Source organism: Coturnix japonica, chromosome 9 (genome assembly GCF_054131305.1).
Source record: "Coturnix japonica strain WE chromosome 9, WE-NBRP24, whole genome shotgun sequence".
Classification (NCBI taxonomy): domain Eukaryota; kingdom Metazoa; phylum Chordata; class Aves; order Galliformes; family Phasianidae; genus Coturnix; species Coturnix japonica.
The window spans coordinates 592,709-620,641 of record NC_140671.1 but is presented as its reverse complement, the minus strand read 5'-3'; the positions used below and the strand labels follow the sequence as shown (position 1 = coordinate 620,641).

The 27,933-nt window shown below is 53.0% G+C and overlaps 1 protein-coding gene across 7 annotated transcripts; it reads right to left on the bottom strand.

Moving 5' to 3' along the window:
- On the bottom strand, positions 1-27,933 carry SEPTIN5 (septin 5). Of its 7 annotated transcripts, none has more exons than XM_085555460.1 (12): positions 11,346-11,437; positions 11,044-11,112; positions 8,988-9,084; positions 8,568-8,654; positions 7,883-8,006; positions 7,610-7,744; positions 6,849-6,966; positions 6,415-6,516; positions 5,828-5,924; positions 4,799-4,934; positions 3,793-3,895; positions 1-3,645 (listed from the first exon to the last, which is right to left on the bottom strand). In XM_085555460.1, the coding sequence occupies exons 1-12, from the start codon at positions 11,412-11,414 to the stop codon at positions 3,589-3,591; spliced, it is 1,194 nt and encodes a 397-aa protein (XP_085411586.1). In that variant the 5' UTR covers positions 11,415-11,437; the 3' UTR covers positions 1-3,588. The 7 variants fall into 7 exon arrangements, with proteins under 7 accessions (XP_085411586.1, XP_085411591.1, XP_085411585.1 ...); XM_085555465.1 differs by having other exon boundaries at positions 11,188-11,362; XM_085555459.1 differs by lacking the exons at positions 11,044-11,112; positions 11,346-11,437 and adding an exon at positions 27,665-27,933.

Below are 27,933 nucleotides of genomic sequence, written 5' to 3'. Positions count from 1 at the left end.
TTGGTTTCTTGAATGTATTTATTTCACTGATCAATTCAGGTAGTAAACATTATTAATAATAATAACAATAATCATTTAATAAAATGGATATGTTTTAAAAGGTTTCTTTTTTTCCCACAATGACAAAATGTTCAAACAGAAATTTACAAAAAATATAATAACCTAACATGACAGACAGGAAACAAAGAGCTTAGGAGTGGAGTGAAGGGTGAGGAAGTCGCATGGTAAAAGCAAGCCAGTGTTACAGCAAGCACGGCTGGGTTTGTGAGAAGCAGCAGGGAATGCCATCACACAGCACAAGGAGTGAGAGCCCCTTCTCTAGCGGGAGGCATGCGGGGAGGCAGCAGGAGGAACCGCACAGGCAGGACCAGCACAGCAGCAGCACACAAGGAGTTCATGCCATGGCTCCCTCCCCAGTCAGACAGAAGGGCTGAGATGATGTGCACCAACCAGCCCAGCTGCAGCCTGGGACAGGCAGCTCTGCTGAGCAGGACGCAGCCCCTGCTGAGTCCAGCTTGGCAGGGCAAAGCTTGGCAGCAGTGTGGGAATGTACCTGAGGGTGCAGAGGTTGCATGTGAGACTATGGGGCTGTATGCAAGGGGAGGTGTTAGACTGCCTTCCTATCCACACTTCTCACTGCCAAAATCAAACAACTGAGCTGCACTTGTTCTGGTATATCTTCTCAGCTTATTGTGCAGATCAGTGCAACAGTATAAACAGTCCTCCTTTAATAAACAGGTGTCACCTTCTAAGTCAGTCCAGGTCCCTGATGCCCTCCAAAGTCAGTCTAATCCACTTGCAGGCAGCCCCCTAACTCTGATGCTCTGGGCAGGGGACCATCTATCCAGGACATGGATTTCAGTACCTCTGTCCCTCTGTAGAAGCTGTGTCTGCAGTGCCTCACTCCTATGTGTTTTGAATAAGAGCAGCTCAAACCATCTTTGCCAGCTGGTAGCTGAAGAGTTCAGTTCTGTAGAGGACAGAGCTGACTCTATCAATGTGATCTAGGAGCCATGTGCACTGAGCTGATGGGAGACTTCCCTCACCCGGAGGGACAAGGCAGATGAACACTCAGGCAGTCCTGCCTGCCTGTGAGCAGAGCACCCTGTGCTCCAACCAGCACACGGCCCAGGATAACAAATGTCACCTCTCTGATGTGCATGCTAAACAGTAAAGGTCTGGAGTTTTGTTGTTGCTGTTTTTTCATCTGGGAATTAATCTATTTTAAAAAGGACTATCTAGCTGAACAGGGCTCATATGTAACAACGTCCTCCTAACAGACAAGACTTATGTAAGAAAAGAGGGGACAGCTACTGCAAAGTGTTTCCAGTTACACTAGCGTGGATAAAGTTGAGAACTCAGCATTCCCTCTGCTTCCAGCAGCAGCAAACCAGCCCCAGAAAACCTGTAGAAAGCTCCTACCTCAGATTACTCCCTTGCTCACACAAACACGCTGCAGAAAAAAGGCTGTATTTCCTCCTTAAGAACCTGGTCCTGGGCATGTTACTGAAGACAAGCTGAACCCATTCCTTCTCCTAGGCTGGCATTTCCACGGTCACTTATGAGCTTGACACAGAGGAGAAGGAAAATAAAAACCACTGAGCCAGAAGAGCTGCCTGCACCCCTGTCCTGCTGAGCTTATCCCCACCTCCTCCCCCCCAAGGCAGCAGAAGGCTGCTTAGGAGAGACTTGCCTTGGACATTGCTCTTGCTCAGCCTGCATGTTTGTCAGTGGGCTTCCACTTCTGCTCTGACCTTCCACAACACCAGGATCTCTTCTGCCCCGACAGCCCATGCTCGGTTGGGCAGAGGCTCCATCCAGGGAATAACTGAAACCTGCCTCTGCACCTCCTGGAAAAGCCCTGATCAGAGCTCTAAAGCCCAGCAGAAAATCAGAGAAATGCAGCACCAAGAAACAGAATTTAGGGTTTGGGTTTGGGTATTCCTGGCCAATACTGTGCTTTGTGCACAGGGAGATCTACTCTAAAGAGCCAGAGATGTGGGAATAGAAGGAGCAGAAGGGCCCATCCCACGGCAGCAACCCCTGGACTGGAGGTAAGAGCCTAATGCCTCTCCCTCCAGCAGCCACTGATTCCCTGTGAGCGCTGCAGTGTTGCTGGTCAGTCGTGCCCTGTCAGGCACATCACACTCCACAGCTCTCTTCTGTCTGTGCTAAGAGTTAAAAATACTGCAGGAAACAAAAATAGGACAGAAGCTGCTGCCCAAACAGTGCTCTTATCTCTGCCCAGCAGATCCATTGCTTTTCCCAGCACTGAGACAGAAAGAGCTGGGGAGAGGGAGAAAGGTTGTGTCCCAGGGGAAGGGAAGGGGAAGTGCCAAGTCCGCTGGGCTGCACTCAGCCATGTACTGTGACATTCCTGTCACACTGACCTACACAGCCCCCCTGCCACCTCCTGCTCTCTGCAGCAGCCTGTCTGGTCAGGCAGCTTGTAAGATCTCTGGTACAGGCATTAGAAACAGCCCCTTTCCCCAGGAGAATCTCAGACAGAAATGTGGGCTGTTACTGGCCTTTCAGACCTGAATGTTTCTCTCTCTCCAAAGCAGACCCAGCTAAGAACTGCAGCTGCTGCAGCACTCCTCAGTGCAGGCACTGGAGATTGAACAGCTGGATAACCAGCGCCACGCCATGAGATACCTTCACCCCGGCTCTGCCAGGCCCTGTGCTTCCAGCTGGGGTGCTCCTGCCAACCCCTCCAGGCTGCCATGGGCTGAGAGCACGGCCGGCAGGATGGGGAGGTGTTTGCTTCCATCATCCCTCCTCCTCACAGGCCGTCCTCAGCAACTCATGTTCTCTGCCAGGAAGACACAGCTGAAGGCAGTGGAAGCTGTTTCTTTTAACACACCTTGAGAGACTCGGTTCCCTGCCGCTCAGTGCAAAGATCTGGAGTTTCTTGGTAGGAACAACAAACCTAATCAACCAATTGGAAAAAAGCCAAACAAAATAACCTGGGCAGACAACCAGCAGGACCCCTGAGCAGGTCAGTGCACACAGAACCCCTCAGCCCTGCACTTTGGGCAGCACAGCTTGAGCTCCCAGGGAGGAATGGCTGCCTTAACAACAACTGTGCTGGCCCCAGACAAGGGGAGCAGGGGAGGGGGCACAGCACCTCAGTCAGAAGTAAACATTTACGTGCATTGACACAGATATTCTTCAAGTTCGTACACCAGAGAAACCAGGACTTAAAATACCAGAGCATTCCCAAACAAGAGGTTAGTACATGGGAAAGGGAAATCTGTTTCTTTGTTTTTCTTTCTTTCTTTCGGATGCCTTAGAGACTTCCTGGGCTATTTTCCCTTAAAAAAATACTTAAAAAATAATTCAACAAAAAGAGAAAAAATAGAAAGCATTAAAAAACAAAATAACACATCAGTAAACAGTTAAGTAACAACCTTCTTCACAAACCAGCTGACTGCAAAGCCAGCATTGCTGCTAATAAATTAGAGGATGCGAGTGCAGATCTTGCCCACAAGTCTCTATACAATGGGAAACCTCTTTTCAAACATCCACAGCTCTTGGCAGGCCTCAGATGGTCGTTGGGGTTCCCTTTGCCCTCCAAGTACCTCCATCTCACTGATCCTGCATCTGCTGCTGCATCTTCTGCAGCATCTCTTGCATCCGCCGCAGCTGCATGAGACAAGAGAAGAGACTATCAACCAGGAGCCCACGATGGTGGGAGGCAGCAGTGGGAAGCCCCAGGAGAGCCTCTGTGGGGCAGTCCTGGAGGAACATGTCAGATTCCAGCACTAAGGCCCAGGCAGAAATGGTTCTCACCTCCTCATCCTTCATCTTGATCAGTTTCTCCGTCTCAGTGTCTGGTGTTGGGAGGGGCAGGATAGGAATGGGGCTTTCTATCCTGTTGTCCTGAGTCAGCTTGCTAGAGACAGAGGACAAAATGCAGTCAGTTACGGCTCAGCTGGCTTTGCTGTCAGCACCTGATGGCTGTCAAAGGCAGCCAGCCACATACACAGCCTGTGGGGCAATCCAGCAAAGACGTGTAGGATGCATTCAGGCATAAAACAAGAGTACAGCCAACAAAAGTCCTCAAAATAGAAGTTCACGGGTAACTACCAGAGAAAACTCAGTCTGGGCTAATACTGATAACACTGAGGAATAACAAGTACACGGGGAAAAAAGGAAGATGACTTTGGAAAGTCGGAGGAGCCCTTTGCAGAAAAGCTGGGAATTCAAATTAGCACTTTCGGGCTTTCACCACTTGGAGTCACTGTTTGCCCCTTACTGAATCAATTCCAGCTCTGGAGTTCGGCACATCCCCCTCCAACGTTTCTCTCAAGAAACTTTACCCCACTGGCAGAAATGGCCACAGTGTTTTTCCAAGACTTCACTGCTAAGGGACCGTCTGCTGCGTGAGAAATAGCATCAACATTTGAAGCATCTCTTTAGCTAAGCTACTGCTTTTTCATCACCCCACTCTTTTAACAGATACATTGCCTGTCAAAATAGCAACTGTGACACTTCTCACAGACCTCTAGCATTTCAGATACCTATTTTGGGACTACTAGGCTGGATGTATTTCAGCCAGTGATAGGGACGGCTCTTCTCGAGAGCTTTTTTCTCCAGGTCTATTTGCCAAGATCCATGCAGGAATCATCCAGCAGGAACAAGGATTCTCAGCAAATTCCTGCTGCGGACTCGGGCTGTGGGAGACAAGCTTGGATTTGCTATTTGACGTTCCTGTGCCGTTTCCCATACAAACTCTGAGAGTAGCCCCAGCTCCACAGAGAGCAAGACACCTTCTAAGCAAAGTAGTAGGACCCACCTGGTCATTTGCTGGATGCACTGAGCCCGGTAGTTCTCATAGTGGACATCACAAGTGACATCCTTCAGGTCATGCATGTGTGTTCGGATCAGCATATTCCGCAGCTTCACAAAGTCGCAGTGTGCCTGATTTTCCACTACAGAAGCAAGAACAGGTGAGCACCTGGACATCACACCTCACCAGCTCCATTCAGAAAGTCCCTTCTCACCTCCCAGAACCCAGGCCTGAAATCAGGCTCCTTTCCCCATCCCTTCTCCCTCTCCCTGTGCCAAAGAGTCTCCCCGGTGCAGGCCTTAGTGATGCTCTGTGCCTGACAGCCTCGTGGCCAGGCTGCTGAGGTCATCGCATTCCCAGGACTTTTTCTGGGTAAGAGGATTAATAAAACACATATAGCAGAGCCACGAGGGAGGATGCTGCTCCCAGGTACGTAGGATGTCATCATTACATCCCCAGTGAGGGCAGCAACTGCTGGATACAAATTGGTCATTCTCTCAGAACTTCAGACTGACTGTAAGGCTGCTGTAGGCAGGGTGGCTTCCAGCAGGAAACTTGAATCAGCCCCTGAGGAGCAAAGCAACAAGCAGGGAATAGTCTGGAGAGCTGAAAGGCTGCTGTTAGCACAGATGGCCAGGCCCCAGGCAGCCCTGGGGACTCTGGGGGGAAGTGCTGCACTTGGTAGCTGTGTGCTTGATGTGGCAATCTCCATTTACCTCTGTGAAGAGCTGGGAGAAGCTTTGACAAACCTCAGCTCTGCCAATTACCAGCACTCAGACAGGTACAGCCCACTCCAGAGCCAGCAAGAGAGAAGAGCCAGCAGCTGGGCATCCCAAGCAGCTGGCACCAACCCACAAGCAAACATACAGAATTCTGGGATTGCAAGTTGCAGGACCATAGAGCAATGTGCCTGCACAGGGGTGTCAGCAATAGCAGCAAAAGCCATTCCAAGGTTATTAAGGACTTGATGAAATTTATCCCTTTAGAAGAGGGAGCACAGTTAGAAACAAATGCATTACGTGGCACTGCACTTACCTTCCACAATGCCCCACGGGTACAGCCGTCCACGGACTCGCTGGCCTTTAGCCTCCACCACTGTGTTGCTGCCAATGACAGCAAAAGGAGCGCTCTCCTGGAAAGAGAGGTGACGCTGAGCTTGTGGCTGTCAATGGATCCCTCCCCCAAGGGCCAAGCTCAGGCAGAGAACACGAGGAGGAAGGGAAAGACAGTGACACCCACACATGCATGGGACACCACAACACAATTACAGAGAAAAGCCTCAGGCAATGGCATCTGCAGGTGGCTCAATTCCCAGCCTGACCTTCTCATGCCATACAACTCAGCCTTCTTCTTAAACATCCACCCAAGGAACACTAGGGAAACACTGACAGCACCTAGTGGGACACCTGGTCCCATGTCTTTATGTCACACTTCATGACACCAGCAATGACAACAGCTTCCTTCTTCAGTCTGTCTCCAATGTGAATCAATACAGGCTGCCTCTGGGTTACCAGCATCACTTCACAGGACTTTGGCACACAAAGGACAGCTCTGGATCCTCCCAGAGAACCAGTATATCCAAGAGCCAGACTTCCCAGTTCCTCAATGAACTGGTTCCTTACCTTCAGCTCTCTATCTTGCTGCTTGAACTCCTCATCTTCATCAGAGTCACATTCAGGAAACTGGTACACTTTAATGCCAAATTTGTCAATCTCTTCCCGGATCTGAGTCCATGCAAAACAAGAACAAAAGGATGCCCCAGTGAACAATACAGAAATGATGGGTTTAATAACCACAGATTTGCTGTTGCCTACAGCAAACAGGGAAGGGGTTTGACGCTTCCTGTAGAGCTGGCCTCTCTGAAGACACGACTTCCCTTCTCACAGGTTTCACACAGCACTGCTGCAATTCAATCTGCAGATACTACACACACACACACACACACACACACAAACTTCTACGCTGCCTATCTATATTTTCACATTTACTGCTCTCCTTCCTGAGCACATCCCTGCCACCACATCAGGTATATCCCTGTGGCAGAAGACCATCTCACCCTCTCTTTTAGCTTCCGGATCTCTGAGGGGATCAGGCAGTCAGCTTTGGCAATCAGGGGGACAATGTTAACCTTCTCATGAAGAGCCTTCATGAACTCGACATCCACGGGCCTCAGCCTGCAGCAGGGATGAGGATGGACCAGGTTAGCAAGGACAGAGCAAGCAGCTCCCCCCTCCAGCCTCTTCCACTTCACCCACCACTCCCAAAAAGGGAAAAGGACAGCACTGTCATAAGCTTTGGGCAGCCCCCGCTAGGGCTGCATTGTCAGGAAATCTGTCTCAGACTTCAGATGCTGAAACTCTTCAGCAGACAGAGGCTGAGTGTTCCCCTTACAGACTAAATATTGCCCAGGTCACAGCCCTGGCCTCCCACCAGCTGTCCTCTATCGTAGGAAGCCAGCACATCCCCTGCAGCTGTTCCAGACTAGGCTGGCACACAAGGGAGGCCTGCAAGGCCTGGCAGGGATCAAAGGCAACTTAAAACTCTCTTTCCTATCCCTCAGTCAGGCTCAGGTAGACAGGAAGATACAAATCTGTGTATCATCATTTCTCCTGATTTCAGAACCAGACTGCAGACCTGAGGGAGATCAGCTCTGTCAGTTTATGGGCAATCTGTCCTTTCAGAGAGCAGAAAGGATGCTATGCTCATCAAGGGGCAGCAGCTGGGTGGTTCTCCATCTGCACCAACAGCCAGACAGCAAATGACCAAATGAAGGGCAACCCAGGGGCACAAAGGTCTTCCCTCTAGCCTGAGTCTCACCCATGCCCGAAGGGTGAGATGAAGTACAGGCAGCAGTGCACTCGGTTGTCTTGGATGTTCTTTCGGTTCAGGCCACTCTCATCACGGAAGTACTGCTCAAACTGCTGGTCGATGTAGTCAGTGATGGGCTTCCAGCTGAGAAGGACAATTCAATCAAAACCCAACCATGTGTGTAACAGCATGCCGTCCCTATGGACTAAGATGTGTCATCCCATCCCCACTGCCAGAGCCCCTTTCAGAAAACAGATGTGGCTCAAGTGGCAGCCTGCTCACCATTCAGTGTTATTAACAGCATCTCCAAAGCCTGGTGTGTCCACTATGGTCAGCTTCAGCTTGACACCCTTCTCCTCGATGTCCACCGTGTGCTTGACAATCTCCACTGTCTGGTTGATTCTCTCTTTGTACAGCAACACAGGAGTTAAAGCCCCGCAGTAATGGTGGGGATCCCAACTCACACCCACAACAAGCTGGCTCCCCGCTTATCACTGAGCACAGGCAATAACAGGGGTTTCAAAAAACCCTGATCACACTCTAAGGAGTCTCAGGGGAGGGGTGGTAAGGGAGGCTGGCAGCAGGCAGACCCATGACAAGACACAGGAACTATCATACTGCTTGTAGCCCAGCTGATCCAAACATTTTGTCCAGTCACGTGGAAAAGGGAATCTCTATTGCACTCCATCATCCAAGAACAAAAGACAAAACTCGGTATCTCATCCCAAAGGGACAGTGCTGTTCTGCAGCCTTGTCATGGGATTGAAGAATCCTGCGGACAATCCCTTTTTGCTCAAATACCAGTGTCCTGACAGCCAGTAAAGGAGACCACAGCAACAAAGGCCAGGGCTGTGATGCAGCCACGCCTGTAGCTGCTGTTGAAGCAAGGAGCCAAAGTACTGGGCCCTAGGACAGGGCAGCCCTGTGGATACAAGGTCCTGTTTACCCCCCTTTGTCCCCAACTTACCCTCTGCATTGAGGAGCTTTCTGTCTTTGTACAGATCTGTCAGGAACAGGCTATTCACGAGCGTGGATTTGCCCAGACCCGACTCTCCTAATTGACAAAGTGCAAAGGGAAGGAGGGAAAAGCAAGCAAAGTGACCCACTAATTGACTTACAAATAAAACTCTGAGCAAGGCTTTGAATCCTGAGCCAGAGGAAGTGAGATATGAGCTGTCAAGAGCTGATTATGGCTATTATATTTTTCCAGCAGTGGGAGGACTTCTCTGCAAGATGTCTCAATCCTTGTAAAAATGTGCTCTTGCAGCTTTCTGCATCCTCCCTTCTCTTTTCTCCCTCAGTCCCCATCCAGCCCTACCATCACCACCCAAACCAACCCCACAGGGGGAGAAGCCACACTCAGCATCCCCACCACGGGCAGCCTCACCTGCAACCATCAGGGTGAAGTCAAAACCCTTCTTCACAGATTTCCGGTGGACCTGGTTTGGCAGAGTGGCAAAGCCCACGTACTGCTTCTCATGGTCCTGCAGGGCAGAGACGGACAGAAGCAGGTCAGGGTGTGCCACCACTCCTGCTCGAACAACAGGGAGTTGCATTCAGAAGAGCTGAAAAGCCCCGAGACAAAGCCAAGGGGTGGAGGAGAGGTGGGTCCCTGCTTTGGCAGTGGTGTGAGGCAGTGCACACATCCACAAGACTCAGGGACCTCTCCCAAGTTGCAACCATTTCCCAGGGAAGCAGAGGAGTCACCATCCCTTGGAGGTATTAAAGAAATAAGGAGATGTGGCACTTAAGGACGTGATTTATTGGGCATGGTAGGGATGGGCTGTCAGTCGGACCTGATAATCCTTGAGGTCTTTTCCAACCTGAAGGATGCTGAGATTGTATGATTCATGCATCTCTCCCACAGAGAGCTATGCAGCCCACTGGACTCTGTGATTAGTTTGGGCACAGGGAACAGACCTGTGCTGATTTTTAACAGCCTTTAGAAGGAAAACTGCCTGCTCTGTCCAGAGACTTTCCATGTGAAACAACACTGGGCACAGAGCAATAACACCACAGCAGATACTTGGGGTGTGTTGCTGTTCTTTTCTTTGTCTTTTCAACTAGATGACTAAAGGCTGACAGCGGAGATCTCTGGTGCAACCCTGCTTACTTCAGCCAGGTGTAACTGGCTGAACCTGATCTCTTGTTTCTTTTCAGCCCAACCAAGAGAGCATGGATTTACTGTACTGCTGGTACTTCCCCATGGCTGAGTAGAATCAGGATGCTTCACAAGAAATGCAAATCCCAGCTGGCGCAGGATGCTGCCCTTTTCCCATGGCTCAGGTGGCCATTTCCCCTGCAATAAGGCAGGGCAGCACTGAGCAGAAGGCCAAGTGGAGGGCTTCCCTCCCATGGCAGGAGGCAGCTGGAGCCGCAGGGGAAAAACCATCCCCAGCTCTGCCTCCCCCATCCAACCAATAACCATCATGTGCACGAAGCAAAGGGTGAAAAATGCAGGAGAAACAGTGCTGAGGGGTCAACTCCTTTAACAGCCCTTCACTGGGAAAGATCTCCTTGGTCCCTGCACCACCACCAGCGCATCCCACGGTTCACACATCTCAGCTCTCAGACACACAGTGCATGCTCCCATCCCAGCCACTGCAAGGCATCTCGGTGTGCCAAAATCAATGTGGCACATAAAGAGCCCCAGTAACCTCCTGAGCCCACTGTCTGCCCTGCTCAAAGCTCCGCATCTTTGTTAGTACACAACATGGATGCTGGCCGCAGAGCCACCGTACACAGGATGGAGAGCACGGATGGGAGCACAGGGAGGGCTGCTGGGAGAACGGAGGGGCTTCCTGGGTTGCCGGTTTCTGTCAGCACCCGGCTCAGGGAGGTGGGGAAGCAGAAGCCGCCCTGTTCCCTCCCAGGGTCCTTTCTCTGGCCTCTCACGGCCACCACATCCACATCTGCACACACCAGCACGGCCCTTCCCCGCAGCAGAGAGTGCCCTTCGCTTCCTTTCATTGCCAGCGGGCCCAGAAATGCACAGCCCCCATAGCTCCGGGATGTGCCCCGTGTACATGTGCCTCCTCCGGCCCGCTGCTACGTACGGGCGGATCAGCAGGGCCGCTCGCCCACCAGTGTTTGATGCAGAAAACGGGCTTGCAAAGTGCAGCCCGAACACGGCCCCCCCAGCCAGGCTGCTGGAGGCACCGCCGGTGCCTGATTCGACCATTCAGGCGCACGCCATTCCGAGGAGGAGATCGCCGCACGAGATAACGGCACGGAAACATGGCATCCCAGCTGTCCCCCGCCCCGCTCTCAGGCTCTCTTCTCCTCTCCTCTCCTCTCCCCTCCCTCCTTCGCCCCCGGCCATCTCGTCCTCACCGTCTTCCTTCCGCTCCTTCGCTCCTCACAGGGCTCCTCTCGCACGGCTGCCGGCTGTTCGGGCACCATTCTCCCCCCGCCCTCGTGCCGCTATAAACACATCCCCGTACCTTCAGCTTGGCCGGGTGGCTCCGCTGTGCCTGCGTCCGCGGGGAAAGCAGCCTCTCCACTAACCGCTCCTGGAGAACGAGCGAATCCATAACCGCGGCTGGCGGCACAAACAGCCGCTGCGGCCCGAGCGAAAAAACACCCACCCCATGTGTTTGTTCCCTCCCAGCCTTCGCTAAGCCCACGCAGCAGCCCCTCCGCCCGCGGCCGCACACACACACACACACACACACACACGCGCGGGGCGGCTCGGAGCGCAGCGCCGATGTTCCCCGATGTTCCCTCCTGCCCGCACCGCACGCACCGCCCGCAGCCCGGCACACGGCGGCTGCATCGCCACCCCCGGCTCCGCTCCCCGCCGCACTCGGACCATCCGGCCGCAGCTTAATGCTCAGGTCCCTGAGCAGCTCCTGCCCACAAGCAGGGAAGGATGAAGACACCTTTTGTCCCCTCTCAGATTCCCAATATCTGCCTGGGCGCTCCCCCACTGCAGCCTGCAGCCCACACGTGGCCGAGGAGCAGCAGAGATTCCATGCTCTGTGCCAGGCACGAGGAGTGATGGTTTGGGGACAGCGCAGACACATCCAAACTCACTTGTGACAGCGCAGAGGTGCCACACGACCTTCCACACTGTGAACCACAATAGCTGCAACCAAACTCTTTCCAACCTCCATGAGTTCTCATGCTTTGAAACACGCTTTCCTGAAGACCACAGGCCACACGGCCACCAGCCACAGGCATCTGTCAGCCTGGGCACAGGGGGAACGGCCACGTCCTCACCAGCCCACTGCACCCAACAGGAGCATTCTTCTGTGGTGGGATCATGGATGAAGTCAACACTGGTTTGGTGGAGAGAAAACCACACGGCCCCAGGAACCGAGCTGACAGTGCAGACAGGAACAAGGAGCTGCTGTGTCCCACAGCACACACGGCTCTCAGGACTGACAGCCAGGGAGGAATTCCAGGCAGGACACCGAGCCTGGGAATTCAGAAAGCACACTGGGAAAAGGAACCCAGAAGGGAAGCTCTTGGCTACTGAGGGCCTTCAAAATGCTCAGTGAGGGCTGTCTGGTCTGACTCAGCCTCCTCCACCTTCCTGAGAGATGAGCCAAGGAAAGAACATGTTTGTATTACACTGATATGCTGCAGGGCACACCCACAGCCACGGGCTCAGGTTGGTCCATGTGCAAACCTCCCAAAGGCAGCCAAGCCAAGGCTTGTTTTGCCCCCTCCGATAACCCCCACCTCCCCATGCAGGCAGAGCTCAGCAGGGAATCTACAGCAAAACCCAGTGCTTGCTTCCTTTGGCTTCTAGAAGCCAGCTCGGCAACTGCACCTGAGAGAGAGCCCCTCTGGGCAGGAGATGCAGCGCGAGGAAGAGCTGTAGCTGGGCACCAGCAGCAGTGTCCTACATTCTCCTTTGTTACAGGGGATTTCTAGCCTGCAGGGCTGCAGATGGGTTCTGAGAAGAGGAAGGAAAATACATTACTTCATAGCATTAGACGTCAACTCACAGAAGGCAAAATTCACCGCAAAGCAGCATAGAAATGCTCCTGGAGAGCAGCACATTGGCAGGAACAAAGAGCAGGAGTTGTGCTCCTCCAGCAGCACTGAGCTATGGCTGACACAGGGCTGTGCTGTCACACCGCAGCACGGCTGGGAGCAAAACAGCCGCTGCAGGAAAACACGCAGCTCAGCCCAGAGGAGGCAATGGCAGGGATGGGAGCACACAGCACAGAGCTGTGGGTGCAGGCAGCTGAGAACGTGACAAATGAGGAGCAGAAACAACGCGATGATGGGCGAGGAGAGAACAGCACAGATCAGAGATGGGGCGGGGAGAGGAAATTCTGTCCTTGGCTAAATATATATGTATGGTGCTGGCTGGGCTCCAGCCACAGCGACAGAGCCCTGCACTCTGCGCAGGGAGGCCTGCTCTCTGCACGGCTTTTCCAATGAGACGCCTCAGCTCTGCTGTGCTCAGGCTCTGCTCAGTGAGCAGCCACGAGCGTGTCGGGGAACAGATGCCTTCAGCCCATGAATCCCGCACAAAGGACTGGGGAAGCTCTGTGTACCCACAGCTCCACAAGGTGAGCACAGCCATGTTGGGACATTTATGCTTCTTCCATTGAAGCAAAGCTATCTGCAGAATGCTCCCCAGAAGGAAAATTCAGCTCCTGTCTGCTTTCTACCATGACAGGACAGGAAGCTCCAGAAAAGCTGTTTGTTCATGGCAGGAGGACACTCCCCACTTCAATCACTGCGATGGAGGCAGGGGAACCGCAGATTCCACCCCTGCAGGCAGAGCTGGGTCCAGTTGTGGTCCTGCTGCCTCCTCTCATGCTTCTGTCCCCCTGTGCAGAACGTCAGTTGTGGGCAGGTAAATCTCAAAGGGTTTGCGAGGTTCAGACTGCTGCTCCACCACCTGCACAGCAGCACTCACCCTCAGGCTCCTGCTCACCTTATACAACAGAAAATGCCTTGCTGATCCAACCTCTAATGATTAAACCTCGAACTTGCAAGCAAAACTCTAGGTACATGGTCACTGGGAGCATCAGAGCCCTGACATTCTGGCACGGCTTCATCATCTCATGCTGAGGAAAACGTGGGCCAGCAATGCAAAAGTCCCAACACATGAGTTTAATCTCCTGCACACAGTGCCATGCGCACAATCAGCACAGCAACCAATCTCCTTTCTTTTGCCAACCTCTCAAGTCAAGCTTTGCTTTTCACTCAAGGACTGCAACTGTTTTGTATGTTTGTAAAGGTATTTGTGCTTCTGCATCCACCTGAATTGCTCCAAGCTTCCCAGGAGGCACCGTGTGACTGCCCAGACACCTCCACTTCCAGCTCTGAAACAGGACCGTGCTCCAGCAATTCCCTCTTGTTTAAACTTCTGACTCCGTCTGGAGCATGTTCACAGCCTTTGTCACACCCAGCACCTCTGATCGCTCAGGATCATCTGAAATAATTGGACAGAGGTGGAGGAGGAGCAGCCGCTTACAGGCAGAGCTCTCTGCTGCTGTACACGTTCCTGGCAGGGAGAAATCAGCCTGCAGAAGGTGGCTGCCACGGAGGCTGCCTGGGGTCACCACCAGCAGCAGCTCCTGCCCGGGGCCAGCTCTGTATCAGTGTTTGGATCAGGCTTGCAATTCTGCCACACACGGGGTCACAGGTACCAGCACCTTCCATTGCAAACACACTGAAGATACTAATGAAGGATAGGGGGACAAATTTGGCCCATTCAGACAGGAGGAGGAATGAGGCAGCACAGAAGGGCTGCAGCACTCCTGTGGCACTGCTGCTGCTTTTCTTTCCTTCTGCTTCCACCAAATCTCTCGCACGAATCAGGCTTACATAGATTCCCTCCCTCTCATCTGAAAGCCACAGCTGGGAAAAGCAGAGGCAGTGCTGGGCCCTGCCTGCCCCAGGGCAAACAGAACAGGAACACTTGGGAGAAAAACGGGTACATCTCGTCCCATGGCATAGGAATGGCTGGGCTGGGAGCCCTCTAGAGAGAGGGAACAGAAACTACTGGTGACATCCTCAGAAATGGAAGGGCGCTGCTTCTCCAGCTCTCAAGTCCTCCATCCAAATGCCAAAAGCATCAGCAGTTTGGAAAGCTTGCGATGCACATTTACATGAACAGCAAAAATTTCAGTATCCTACAGAAGGTCCACTTCAGAGTTACAGGTAGTGGTCCCAATCCTGCTATCCTTACTCACCGAGTAGTCCCACTGAAATAGATACGACTACTCATGTGAGTAAGGGATGCAGGATCAGGCCTGTCTACCAGAAAGGCTGAATCCTGAGCCAGAGAGGACATCACAGCCTCCAAACATCAGCAGACACCCACCAGCAGGGCTGGTCTGAGGGCATGGCTGGGGAAGGCAGTGTGAGCACACTGAGCAGGGGCCCTGCAGAGCAAGTGGTGGGCAAAGCAAAGGGACTCAGGCAGAGATGCTCCTGGTTCATCCACAGTACATCCACCTCATGAATGCCCCCATTCAGAGATGTTTTAATCATGCTGACCTCCCAGAAGGCTCCCAAAATAACACTGGGAGAAAACAAACCAGCTGCCTTGGGACTCCCACCCTCCCTCTGCTGACCCGCATGGTCTCACCTGGCTCCCCAGACTCCCAGCACCGCCTGACCGGCCTGCACAAACCTCAGCCTGGCTCAGGCTGGGCCCTGCCGCAGGGTAACATCTTTCTTTGCAGATGGATAATTAGATTCCCTTTCCATTTCCTTTTCCTCCTGATGGTTTCTCTGCCTGGCAGTTCCCCCGCAGCCCTGCACAATCCAGCAGCATTAGTCAGAGGGAAATTCTGCTCCCTTTCTTCCCTGGTTGTTTCTCTTAGTTCAATATAAACAGCAGAGTGAACTGCACAACAGTTTGAGTATTTCATTGCAGAAGCATTTGTCCTTTTCAGCCTTGCAAACACGGCTTTCCTCCCACACCTGCACCCTGCTCCTTCTCCCTGAGTGACACAGGAAATGAGCATGATTAAAATAAATGTGATGGCGTTGGCAATTGGAAGCAATAAGCTAATCAACAGGAAGACACAATCAGCGATGCTACGGCTGCAGCACAGCATGGTTTATGAGCAGCAGCACAAAATATTCTGTTGGGGCAGGGCTGGGAGAAGCACATCTGTGTGTCCGCAGGGGATGAGGTGCTCACAGAGAACCATCAAAGCACGTTTCTCCTGCAGGAAACAAAACCCCAGGAAGAGAGAAAACAACCATGAAATCTGGGTAACCCAACACAGGGTTCTCTTCCAGAGCTCCCTGATGAAGCACACATATGTAACACACAGAGGCCCTCAGATCCAGAGAACTGCCTGTGTCTTCCCATGATGCAGGTGCACCATCACCTCCTTCCCATGAGGATGCCCCTATGGACTATGTACCAAGATGACAGATGCCAGCAGGCCCTGATGGCCACGTGGTACCGAAGTGACCCTGCCTGAGGCTGCTCCAGGAAGCAGCACAGCTCTCCCGGCGTGGAGCAGGGCTCAGCCCTCACACTGCTCAGAGCAAAACTGCAGCAGTGAGGTTCCTACCAAGCACTAAGATGACGCCATCTGTTTCCACTTACGTGCTGGCTCACAGGAGCAGCTGCAAAGGGCTCCACAGAGACATTGCTCTCCTGAGTGGACAGGGACTGAACTCTGTTTCCCAGAGTAACGTAGTGCTTCCCCTCTGTGCACAGCTGGAAGGCACAGCAGCCCCCACAGCTTGGTTTTGCTTAGGCTCTGACGCACACATCTACAGCCCTGCAGAAACAGAACTGCTCCCAGCAGCCACACAACTGCACTGAATTAGCCCCTGCTCTGCATGGCACCACAGCAGAGGAGGCACTGACTGAGCCATACCCACATCTCTTGGTCCATCCTCTACAAAAAGAATCTGCTGATGATGAACCAAGATCCCCAAATTAACAGCTACCAAAGCCTCTTTCTTTCAGTATCAGGGTCCCACAGAGTTCATACTGGGCAAATCAGTCTTTATCTACACTCCTTTTTCATGTATTCATTTCTCCATACACTTGGTGCAAATAGGCATCCACCCCAAAAAGGGGCAACACAGCAGCATGCAGCAAAGGAATGTTCAGGCTGCTCCTGTAAACAGCATCAGTAGAAGGGAAGGGATCAAAATGGGGCACTGTGTGGGAGGGCGAAGGGCAGTATTGGCACTGCCTGGCCCTCAGACTGCAGGACTCTGCCTCACCCTTTCCACCTGATTCAGGAGGGAAAGATCTCTTGCTCAATTTAATGCTTTGAAATAGATTGCTTAATTCTTGGCAAAAATTGGGTTCAGCAACTACCCTTTTCCTGTGGTTGCTGCTTCCTCTCTGGGCACACACAGTGTTCTCCAGAGCCAGAAGAGACCTCGTGCTCCTCCCAGCCTGCCCTCCCAAGCCCTACAGCTGCCGTTCCTCTGGATGGAAACCATGGCAGAGCACGTGCCAAGCTCTCCTTTCTCTCCCACCGAAGTCCTCATTGTCTTGCTTAGTTGCAACCAACCTGTTCCTGGAGATCAGTGCTCTTTGGCCAGAAGGGACGATATACCTCAACATGGCATAACCACCACATGGCAGCAGGAGCACCCTGGGATACTGCAGTAGTAGCCACAAGTTGGATCAAACTGACTATCCTTTATTAGTGTGACTAGCGCAGCAGCCCAAGCAATGGAGTTTCCCTCACTTCTCCAACCTATCATCTGCTTTAAGCAAACCCACTCAGCCTGCTCTGCCAAACTGCAAGAACAGCTCCCTTCAAGTCCCAGGTAGAGCATCGTTGTCACCTCGGTCTGCTCCAGCCCCGTCCCAGTGCTGCTGGTGCCGCTCCTGGACATGGCGCGTTGCAGGGAGCGCACACATCGCACACAGCCTCACATCGCAGCCCCGGGACACACCGTCAGCCCGGCAGTGAGCACACACTGGGGGTACACGAGCCCCTCCCGCAGCCACCGGCAGCTCCGTGCCCATAGCGAACGGGGCGCTGGAGCCCCCGGCACCGGGAGCTGCCGGGCACTGAGCCGGGGGGCGGCTGGGCACGGAGCGCCGCGTTAGTGCGGAGCTGACAAACCTCCCGCAGGCGGCAGGGCCCGCTACAAAGGCTCCTTTGTTCCCGACACACGAGCCCATTTCATGCTGCCGCCTGGACACATTAGCGTTATTGTACCCTCGGACACCGGCGAGTGGCACAGCTCGGCGCTCAATGGCTCCTTTGGGAGCGCACGCAGGAGCCGCAGATGGCCGCGCACTGATGGCCGCGCGCTGCCGAGGGCCGGAGCCGCACCGAGCAGCGAGCGCTGCACTGCGGGTCATCATCCATCGTCTGCGGGTCCTGTCGGCGCTCCGACGGCACAGGGCTCGTCGCACAGAGGTGGCAAAGCTGCTCCGTCATGCAGCCAGCCACACTGCCCCACCTCTGCACTGCAGCGCTGTGAGCAGAGCCAGGGATGCTGAGCAGAGAGAAAGGCGACGTTTTAACACAAATCCTTCCTTGCTGACGTACTTACAGACTATTACATCACATACAGGTGGGAAGCAACGAGAACATCAGAGCTGCTGCTAAGCTCCTCCCATGAAAGCGTGGGGCTACACCCACAAACAACACGAACGGTCCAGAAAGGAGGATCAGATGTACCCACAGAACAGGCACTGGAAGAGCAGAGCTCCCGGAAACGTCACCTTTGAAGTAATTAAAATGGATTTCTGGAAACCGGACCAAAGAAGATATCAGACACGACAAAGTCATTTGACTGTGAACGCTGTGGCTGTCAGACACACACAGCGCAGCAATACTCAATGCTTGGATTGACTCAGAAGCAACAAGGTGGAAAATCTGCATTTGCAAAACTGTGCTTTCCTGTGAGGCAACCCAAGAGAAACGGAACCAGCTTCACAGGCAGAGACATGGGCGACCCCTGCGGCCTCCTGCCCCCGGGCTGCTCTCAGTGAGCAAAGCCTGCAGCATCTCGAGATGAGAACGGGGAACAAAATGTGTAAGTGAGCCCTGCTGACAGCCAGCACTGCTGAGGGACGGGGGGGCTCTGGTGCTGAGTGCGCATCCCACCAATGGGGTATTCACTGTGCACAGTCACATCGGTGGGGTCAGGATTAAGTCATGGCCCAGGCTTAGGAAATTCTGACAGGACTCTTCACTGACGCTACTTCGCCCTGTGTGAGGAAATCAATTTCTTTTTTCATCTATAAACCACTCCTTTAGGAAGTGATACCTGTTTTCTCCACCATAGGAAAGGCATGCTGGCCCAATAGTGCGGCATGGCAGCCAAAAGGTGTGTGCCTCAGGATTTTGGAAGATAGTAAGGAAAGAAAAACAGGTAATTTCTCATTAAGGGAAGCCGTAGGCCCCCGAGAATCAGGCTCTGGGTGCCTGATACACACAGGTCCCCACAAATCATCTCAGCCCTTGGGTGTACATGAGGAAGGGTGTCTGATGAGGCAGGAGCGGGGCCTCACCCAGGTGTTCCCCAGACACACACTGCTGCTAATGTCACAGCAGGACCGGAGCCCTCTGAAATGCCCAGCAGTGAGATGTGACACCTCAGTACCAAACACGCACAAGGAGGATGCAGGGCAGGAACAGTGTATGTGAATGAACATCTACACACTTTGCAGAGAAAAATAAGATGGTTCACGAAGCTTTCACACATACAAAGTCTCATGATATCCCTCGTTAGCAATCCCACACACACCCTGCACTGCTGCTACATGAAAGACAACTCCAGTAACACCATCACTTGTTTACCAAGAGAACAATTCCACTATTGACCAACACCTGCCCATGACACTGTGACCACAGGAGGAGCAGGGAGACATTCAAATGACACTGGCCATTCAAAGCAGGCAGTGGGACGCCTGGCACTGGCCGGAGCCTCTGAGCAGCTGCTGTGGAGTGGCCCTACCGGCTCAAACAGAAAAGCTTTCACTGACATTAATGAGGGCTGCTGAAAATAACGCCATCACACAGCTATGAGATGGCACACAGCCTTACTGCATGAGGACCAGCAGGCCAAATAGAGCAGGCACTGAGGAGGAGGAACCCAAGCTCCATCCAGTTGGTCTGGCATTTGTTTAAACTGTCATGAAGTCAAATAGCATGAGCTGATGTGGAGGGGTGGTCCAGGCAACACTTACCTGAGTGGCAAGAGGACACACTCCTGCTCCCCAAAAACATCTTGCCCACAGGAATAATGCTTCAGAGGATCCCAAACAGATCAGTGTGACAGTACTGAGGTGTACGTACAAAACATACCTCCAGCTTTCACACCTCCACAGGCCTGAGCTGAGCTTCTGAAGTATCAGCCCCAGGGTTTCTGACGGCCTGGAGCAGACACAGAGCATTCAGCTGCTCCATGGACCTGGAGTCCTTCCCGAGCATGTGCCAGGATTAACTGCCCAGAAGAAGCACCAAGTCCTGCTAAATAACTGTCTGTTCTAATTCCTGCTTCCCTCATAAATACACACTTTGCCAAGGGTTCCTTTCAAGAGAAGGAGAGCTCTTGAAAGTAAGCAGACAAACAGCAAAGTATTTTAAACTCGGTATTTTAAACTCAGGCGTGAGCAGCTTCCCTTCTGCATGCTGCAGCTAAGGGAGCCAGAGCTAAGGGAGCATGGCACAGCAGCCATCATTGCAGGGATGCACATACAGCCTCTGGGAGAGAAGAGATGCCCTCAGACAGCATCCCCCCCCCCCCTCTACTGCTGTGTGCACACACTTGCTTATCTCAGTATTGTGCCATCACAGCAGCAGGACTTTGCTACAAGCCATTCCCCAGGAATCAGGGCAAATACCAGCAACCTGAGGCTGTGATGCTCCTTCCATTGCTATCTGACCAGCTCCTCTGAGCAGCTCACTCTACTGCATCCCCAACAGCCAGGAGATATGACAAATTGCTGAAAGCGAAGCCATTTGTCTGGGAATTGATCTTAAAAATAATGGCAATGCAAACTAAAGCAACAAAAAGCCTGCTCTGCTCCATGTGCTCACACAGCTCAGGGGTCTGCAAGGCAAAGCGGAACAGCCACAGGAGCACAGATCACAGCTGTATCCGTGGGATGTATCACAGCCTCACAGAAAGCAGAAGGAAGATGTCAAGCCCTTGAAGCCTCTTTTCCCACAAGCCGAGTGGATCTTTTCTTCCTCTCCTTCATTTCTGCACTGAGAATGTCCAGAGGTCAGCAGGCTGAGCTGGCTCCCTGTGGCCCGGCTCCAGCAGCCAGCACTCACACTCCTGTGATTTATTTGCCCAGACTGCATTCCCAGCTCCTGGGCCAGAAGTCATTCCAGGGGAACGGCACCAGCTGCCCCGGGTGGGTCAGGCAGAGGCAGAACATCCCAGTGCCCTGCACACACCCTGGACACTCTTGATAACGAGCTTCAAAACAAACAGGGCACTCCCAAAGTTCCCAGGAAGAGCAAAGATCCGAGCCAAGCAAAGCTGGCAAGTAAAGGAGCTCAGCTCTCCAGCTCTGAACAGACGCACGGTACAGCACTGCGGACAGGAATGGGCCAGCCACCAACAGTTAAACTCAGGGCGAGAGCTCCAGCACTGGCACAGGATCTTCTGCTGCCAGCTGATGCAGCTGTGCAGAGCAGCAACCCACAGAGTGTGAGAACAGCCACAGTTAAACCCTAATCAGGGCTTCCCACCTCTGACTGACTTCCAGCTCACACCTCGCAGACCCCACAGTGAGTGTGAAGCACAGTGTGAGATCCCCAGCACACCATGCTCGCCCCACGCCTCCCTCAGCCTGTGCTGCCATGGCACAGCACCCGAGGGCTGCCCAGCTGCATCCAGCAGTGCCTGCCATCCCGAGCATCCCTGAACTACAGCTACATCTTTTCTTCCAGAAATGAGCTCCAGATTTCTCTTTACAAAAAAAAAGCAAACCAAAACCAAAAACATTTTTTTTGGACTCCAGGAGTAGACAGTTGTACTAAAGCTAAACAATTCACCTCCCCCTCTTGGCATTACAGCCTTGCAGATGCTCGTACAGGGTTTCACTTCCTCTCCAGCTCCTCTTGGCCAACACCGAGCCAAGCTTTGCTGCAGCCCTGGGCATGGGGCATTCGGGGGTTGGAACTACATGATCCTTGAGGTCCCTTCCAACCTGGTTCATTCTGTGATTCTGTGATGCTCTGCTCCACAGACAGGGGCTGGGAGCCACAGCCCAGGGAAGCCCTGCAGCCTGGAGCCAAGTGTTTGCAAATTGGTACATTTTAATTAACACGCTGGAAATGCACTTACACAAGAGAGGGGAATCAAGAGTGCTAACCCAGTCAGCCCCTCGAGATAGGGAGGATTCTTCACTTGAGTTGGGAGCCACAGATCACCTCTGCTTTCCACAGTCCAGCCACTCTGGGCAGCACTGCAGACACAAATCCTTCCTCCCAGCACTCAGCACCACCTACCACCACTTGTTTTAAACAGAATTTATGGGATAACAAGGCAGGGATGAACAGCAGCACACATGCTGACGACAAGCACATGTCCTGGGATCTGATCCCAGCTCTTCTGATGCGCCACACACAAATCCAGCTTCTGAACATTGCTGTGGGAACACGATGACTGCAAACTTCTTCACAGCTCCAGGAAGGATTGTATGGGACAAAAGGAATGCAGAGCAGCAGACAAATATTCCTCCTGGGCTTCCAGGCTGACCGCACTGCAGACACACACATGGACAGGCAAAACCCAGCCCATATGGAGTTATTCCAAATGCTATGAGACAACTCACATAAGCTTCAGAAAACTCCGAAGTCATCCAGTGTATCTGTCAGAGATGCCATCCTTTCATTCTTGAGAACTGGAGGATTATTCTGTGAGATTTCACTGCCCAAGGAAATCTCTGTCTGGGGCAGGAAGGGTCAAAGACCACTGCTGGTCAGGCAAGGAGCTGTGAAGGTAAGCAAGGAAGGCTGCTTTCACTTCATGCACCTCTATCCAGAAAGAAATGTAGCCCAGGAATCACTTGAACTGGAAGAAAAACGAGATAAACCCTCTTGGCTGAGTCAAGAGCTGTCCCAGCATGAAGGGCTTGAAGCATCAGAGACAGGGCAGAGCTCTCCAGGCCTGAACTCAGCACACACGGGCTGTCTGGTGTAACAGTGCAGTTACAGCAGCCACTGACCCAAAGCTGCTGGGAGAGCCCCTCGGGTTGAACATTTATAACTCATTTAGTAAAGCTCCAAAGACCACAGCAGGGCCCCAACTGTGTGCAGCACAGCGAGCAGCCAGCTGGATGAACACAGCCCCCAGCACACCCACCGTACGGGGTATTTAATGACCAGCAACTCAGATCCAAACTGAGGGTGCTCCAGAAGACCCTGAACACAAAACTTGTCTCTGCTCAAAGGGTGTGACAGGACTGTCATGACACATTGCTTCAATTTCCTGCTACAACAGCCAAGCAGAGAACAGTATCCGTGTGCAACTAATATCAATTCTGAGAGCATTAGGAGCTTGTAAGAGACTCCTGGACTCTGGAGGCTACAAGTATCCAGGGAATGGGTTTCTCCTCATGTAGATGGCAACAACGCTTTCTGCAGTTACCAGCTGCCTTGTGCAACATCCCAGCACGCTGCAACCCAGCAGCTGAGCAACAGCATCACGAGTGACTCTTGGGTTAGAGGACGGTTGGTCCCTCTGTGCTGACATCAGGGCACAGAACCTGCCATGCTTCCATTGGATGATGAGCCCAAAAGGGCTCTGCTCAGTTCACACAGGAACAGCCCAATTTCAGACTTGCAGCCAAGCAGCTCATGGAAATTCAAGGGATAAAAATCCCTCGCAGGGACACCTCCTTTCCATCAGCTGCACACTGAGTGGGCTGAACCTCTCCACGTTCTGACAGCCATTTGACCCATTTGGAGCATAACTAATGGCAGAGCAGGAGGCAGGCTGTGCCCAGCTCCCAGCAGTGCCGTGTCATGAGCTGACCTGCTTTTATGGCCCTTTACAAGAAGCCAAGCAGGAAAAAAAAGTATTTAAAAGAAGCCAAAGCGCCCAGGATGGAGCTCACCTCCCAACCCCCCTGTGAGACACAGGGCCACCTGCAGGGCTGTGCAGACAGGGGCACGGCAGGAAGTCGTGCAGGGCTGAAGCCCAGGACCTGCTGCAGTCCCACCCAGCTCCAGACACACTGTGCTGAGCACAGAGCCCCTGCCCAGGCTGGAGGGCAAGGAACCAACACCACCCATTGAATATGGAACCAACACCACCCATTGAATATGGAACCAACACCACCCATTGAATATGGAACCAACACCACCCATTGAATGTGGAACCAACACCACCCATTGAATATGGAACCAACACCGCCCATTGAATGTGGAACCAACACCGCCTGTTGAATTTGGAACCAGCGTTGCCTGCTGAATCTGGCTTTAAAAAAATAAATAAAAAATGAATAAGACAGTCAAGGCTTTATACAGAGAAGTAAAAGCTTCCACCCTAATGCTACGTCTGGCCAAGATACACTGGGACAACAGAAAAACAAGCAGAGATGTGCTGTGCTGCTTTAAGTGCTTCCAGTATCCACCTCTTAGAGCCTGAGACTAACGCATGGCTCCCCTTCTGGCAGGCACAACTCAGGAGCCAGGATGTAAGACTGGGGCTGGAAAACACATCGGTTGGAAGAGACTTCAACACAGAGAGTCAGAGCGAAGCAGCCTCACCCAGTGCAATCCACAGCTGTGCTGAACTGTCCCCCTCACCAGCTGCAAACAGAAGACCTTGCTATCTGCTACAACACCCTCACCACAGCACACTCCATTTCAACGGCTACAGATTGTGTCAGACGTGCACAGATCCCTATTGCCCCTCCCAGTGACTCAAAGAGTCACAGCTATAAAATCACACCATTAACCCTGAGAAAAAGTGCACGCTGCCGTCCAGGTTCCGTGCAGTTCTGTACAAACACAGGCACAAGGAAGCAGAACCTTCCCCAGGCCACGAGACCATAAGAGCAGTTCTTTTAAGGGAAATGGATGGAAGATAAAAATGCTGCAGACATCGAACATGGGTGGGAGTCCTCCATGCTGCTCCTGCACAGACTTGGTCACAATTCCACATGGAGCAGGAAGCGCCCAGCAGCAACGTGCTGTACATCAGAACCCATCACTCACATAGTACTTCTCATCTACTTCACAAAACTCAGCTATCAATATTCACCACATACAGACCTACACAGAATCCAAGGGTGGCATTAAGGTCATCCTTCCTGAGCTCAGGACATGGGAATTGCTGCTCCTCTGCTCTTTGTCACGACCCCCTGCCCTCACTGGAGCACTGCTGGACACATCACAGCACCCAGGAGCACCTCGTACCCCTGCAGCAAGCAGAGCACGGCCTGCACAGCAGCTCCAGCAGTTCTTGTGAGCCCCTCGGGGTTCTTCTCACCATAAAAGGACAAGGCTGTGGCTCAGAACAGGCTCAGGGGGAAGTAGGGGATTTCCACCTGCCCAGGCTATCTGACAAGGCAGGACTGGGTTGAAGGTTGGCCTGAAACTGATGCTCTATTTTGGCATAGATGCCATTTTAGATGGGAGACATCTTTGCTTTTGTAATATCTCCTGAACCACAAACAATGGAAACCTCTGAGTTTTGTTGCTGTTTTTCCCCAATAATAAAAGCCATCGATTTTGAATACATAAAACCCCAGATCTCAACAAGAGAAAAAATGCAACAAACTCAGGAGTTCTTACACTGACACCATTTTTTCAGCCATACAACCGTTTGTGCATCACCTTCCTCAAACACAGGACCCCCGTCTGTATGCTGAACTGAGAAGCAGAGAGCTTCAAAACACGCTCCAGCAGAAAAAGGAGCAAGCTGAACTCAAGAGGCACAGCTCTGTAACTCCAAACCCACTAAAAGAACTGGATCCACCAGATTGCCTCTGCTCACACACCCAAACAACTCTGCAACTCGATGGGGTGGAGAGATCAACTTGGGAAGGTGCTCCATCCTGCTGACCTAACGAGGAACAAAGACTTCAAACAACAGTAGAGACACGGGCCTGAGCGAGCAGGAGCCAGTTCCAGCGCTGTGACAAGTCACACCCCAAACAAACACACACCAACAACATGAAACAGGAGGCGTGTTCTGCAGGAGTGAGCCAGGAGACTCCAGTCTGACCACGTACTTAGAGGGTTTCACCTGTTCTCTCACAGCAACAATTGGGCTTTGGCGGTGCCCATCAGCAACAAACTGCTCCATTTCTGTATGTCCATTTCCATCAGGCCATTCCCTGTCCTTCAGTACCCGCTGTCAGTGGCTGCTCACCTGTCTCCCGTGCCCCACCAGGTGAGGAGCTCGGCCTTACCAAGCAACTTGCTGGACATCTTGGGAACAGAAACTGGTTTTCCTGGTCCAGGGTCCTAAACCACAACCCTTCCCCTTGGAAAGGCGGATGGAGACCAGGACTGAAACCCCACTGAGCTGAGCTGGGTGTCAAACCAGAGCTGACGTCAGAAACAGAGTGTGGGAAAATTGGGGATCAGGGAGATGGAGAATCTGCTGCTGCTTTCCCTTCATAAAACCACATTTGGGAGTCAGACCCAGAAATCAGAGCCCCGGCCCCAGCCAACACGTCAGGCACAGCCACGGAGGGAAGATGCACAATGATCCTCCGACAGCACACTGCTCCTTTATTTGTACTCAGCAAGTCATTAACGTTATCAAGATGTCACTGAAAGCTTTGTTACTTACACACAATTCATTGTTCTGCCCTTGCTTAGCTCTTATATATTTTTTTTATTTTTTATTGCTTCTGGCAAGAATTGCAGCTTCAGTAACCCTTGTAAATGGGTACCTGCTGCCAGCTGCGTGTGGGCTGGCACCAGGCAGCACAGAAAGCAAAGCCCTGCTCTCGAACAACAAGGATCTCGTTTGTGCTGCTGTCCATTCGTTCACGTTTCAGCGCGTTGCTTTGTGTTCACAGCTTGGTTTCCCTCCACCATCCGCAAGGAACGCGGCCGGCACAGACACAGCCCGGCTGCCTTTGCTTTGTACAAGAGCTGCTCCGTGCTCAGCACCTCAGTGCGGGCACATGCATGGCAGCACAACGGAGCAGCACACACACCGGAGCAGCACACCGGAGCACACTGGGGCAGGGCTGTCAGCACGTGTGACAAAGGCCTGCAGGAATTCTGACACCTGGAACAAAGTGCTCCATCTTCCTCGCTTCTCACCCCGGGGAGCAGCAGAAAGGAGCTGCACGCGCCTCCTGCTTTGCTCTTTGTTCAGCAGCGAACAAGCTAAAGAGCCGCACGGGGTTTAGGATCACAGAGCTCCCTTTCGGCTCACAGCTTACACTGACTTCTTTCCCTGCAGTTTCAGGACACAGGCTGGCTTATTCCTGCCCAGAAATACAACAAGAATCGGAATCAAAGCAATACACTGATAACTAACCATCTAACGGCAGCAAAAATTGCAGCAGCTTAGGAAAAAAAGCAGCCGAAAAGCCTCCATCGTCCTATTGCCACCGGATTGACTTTGTTCTCTCACTGCAGCCAGCAGCTCCCAATAAGACACAGTTACCTTCCCAGTGTCTGTGTCTGCGCTATGGGGAAGCACCACTCCCCGCAGCCGCACAATGAGTTCGCAGCAGCTCGTGAAGGCTGCGGTGCCACCGCCCGGCTCGGGGAGGGGTTCGCTCGGGGGGGAAGCGGACCCCGGAGCGGGCACGAGCCGGGCGGGGCGGGGGCTGCTCCGTGCCGCACCTCCGACCCCACCCCGAGGAACCGCTGCCGCCTACGATGGACGATGCGCGGCGCTCGGCAGCTAAACCCAACGCGGATGCGGTTCTGCAGAGAAAACCATCCTCCCGTAAAAAGCACCGAACGCCTCCGAATACAGAACGGAGAGCATGAAAACCTGCCGATGGCACCCGATTGCATCACCCCGCGTCGCAGCGCTCCGCTGCGGGCGGCCGCCGATGCTGAAGCGCCTCCCGCAGCGCCCGGGCCGCCTCCCTCCGTCAAACAACCAGAGCCGGGATGGGAAAGAAAGGAACCGGAGCGCGGGGAGACGGAGCGAGCGACACGGACGTTTCCCGGATGCGCGCGGCCGGCGGAGCCCACGTACCTGCTTCTCCTCTGCGGGGCGGCAGCGGGATGAGCGGGATGGGAGCCGGCAGAGGGGAGAGAAAGAGAAAAGAGAACGAGGCGTGAGGGCGGCGGGGCGGACACACCGCGGGGCGGACGAACCGCACATCCCCGGCACCGCCTCACCTGCGCCCAGCGCCTTGCTCTTGTAGCGCGTGCCGGTGCTCATGGTGCCGGCCCTGCCCGGCCGGGAGCGCGTCGCCCGCCGACGGCAGCGCGGCACAGCACGGCACAGCACGGGGAACGAAC

Coding starts and splice junctions, on each gene's coding strand:
- SEPTIN5 (XM_085555459.1), bottom strand. CDS start 27,853: ATGAGCACCGGCACGCGCTACAAGAGCAAGGCGCTGGGCGCAGGTGAG. Junction 8,007..8,567: donor AAAGCTCCTCAATGCAGAGG/GTAAGTTGGGGA, acceptor TGCTGTACAAAG/AGAGAATCAACCAGACAGTG. Junction 6,967..7,609: donor ATCTCACCCTTCGGGCATGG/GTGAGACTCAGG, acceptor TCCCTGCTGCAG/GCTGAGGCCCGTGGATGTCG.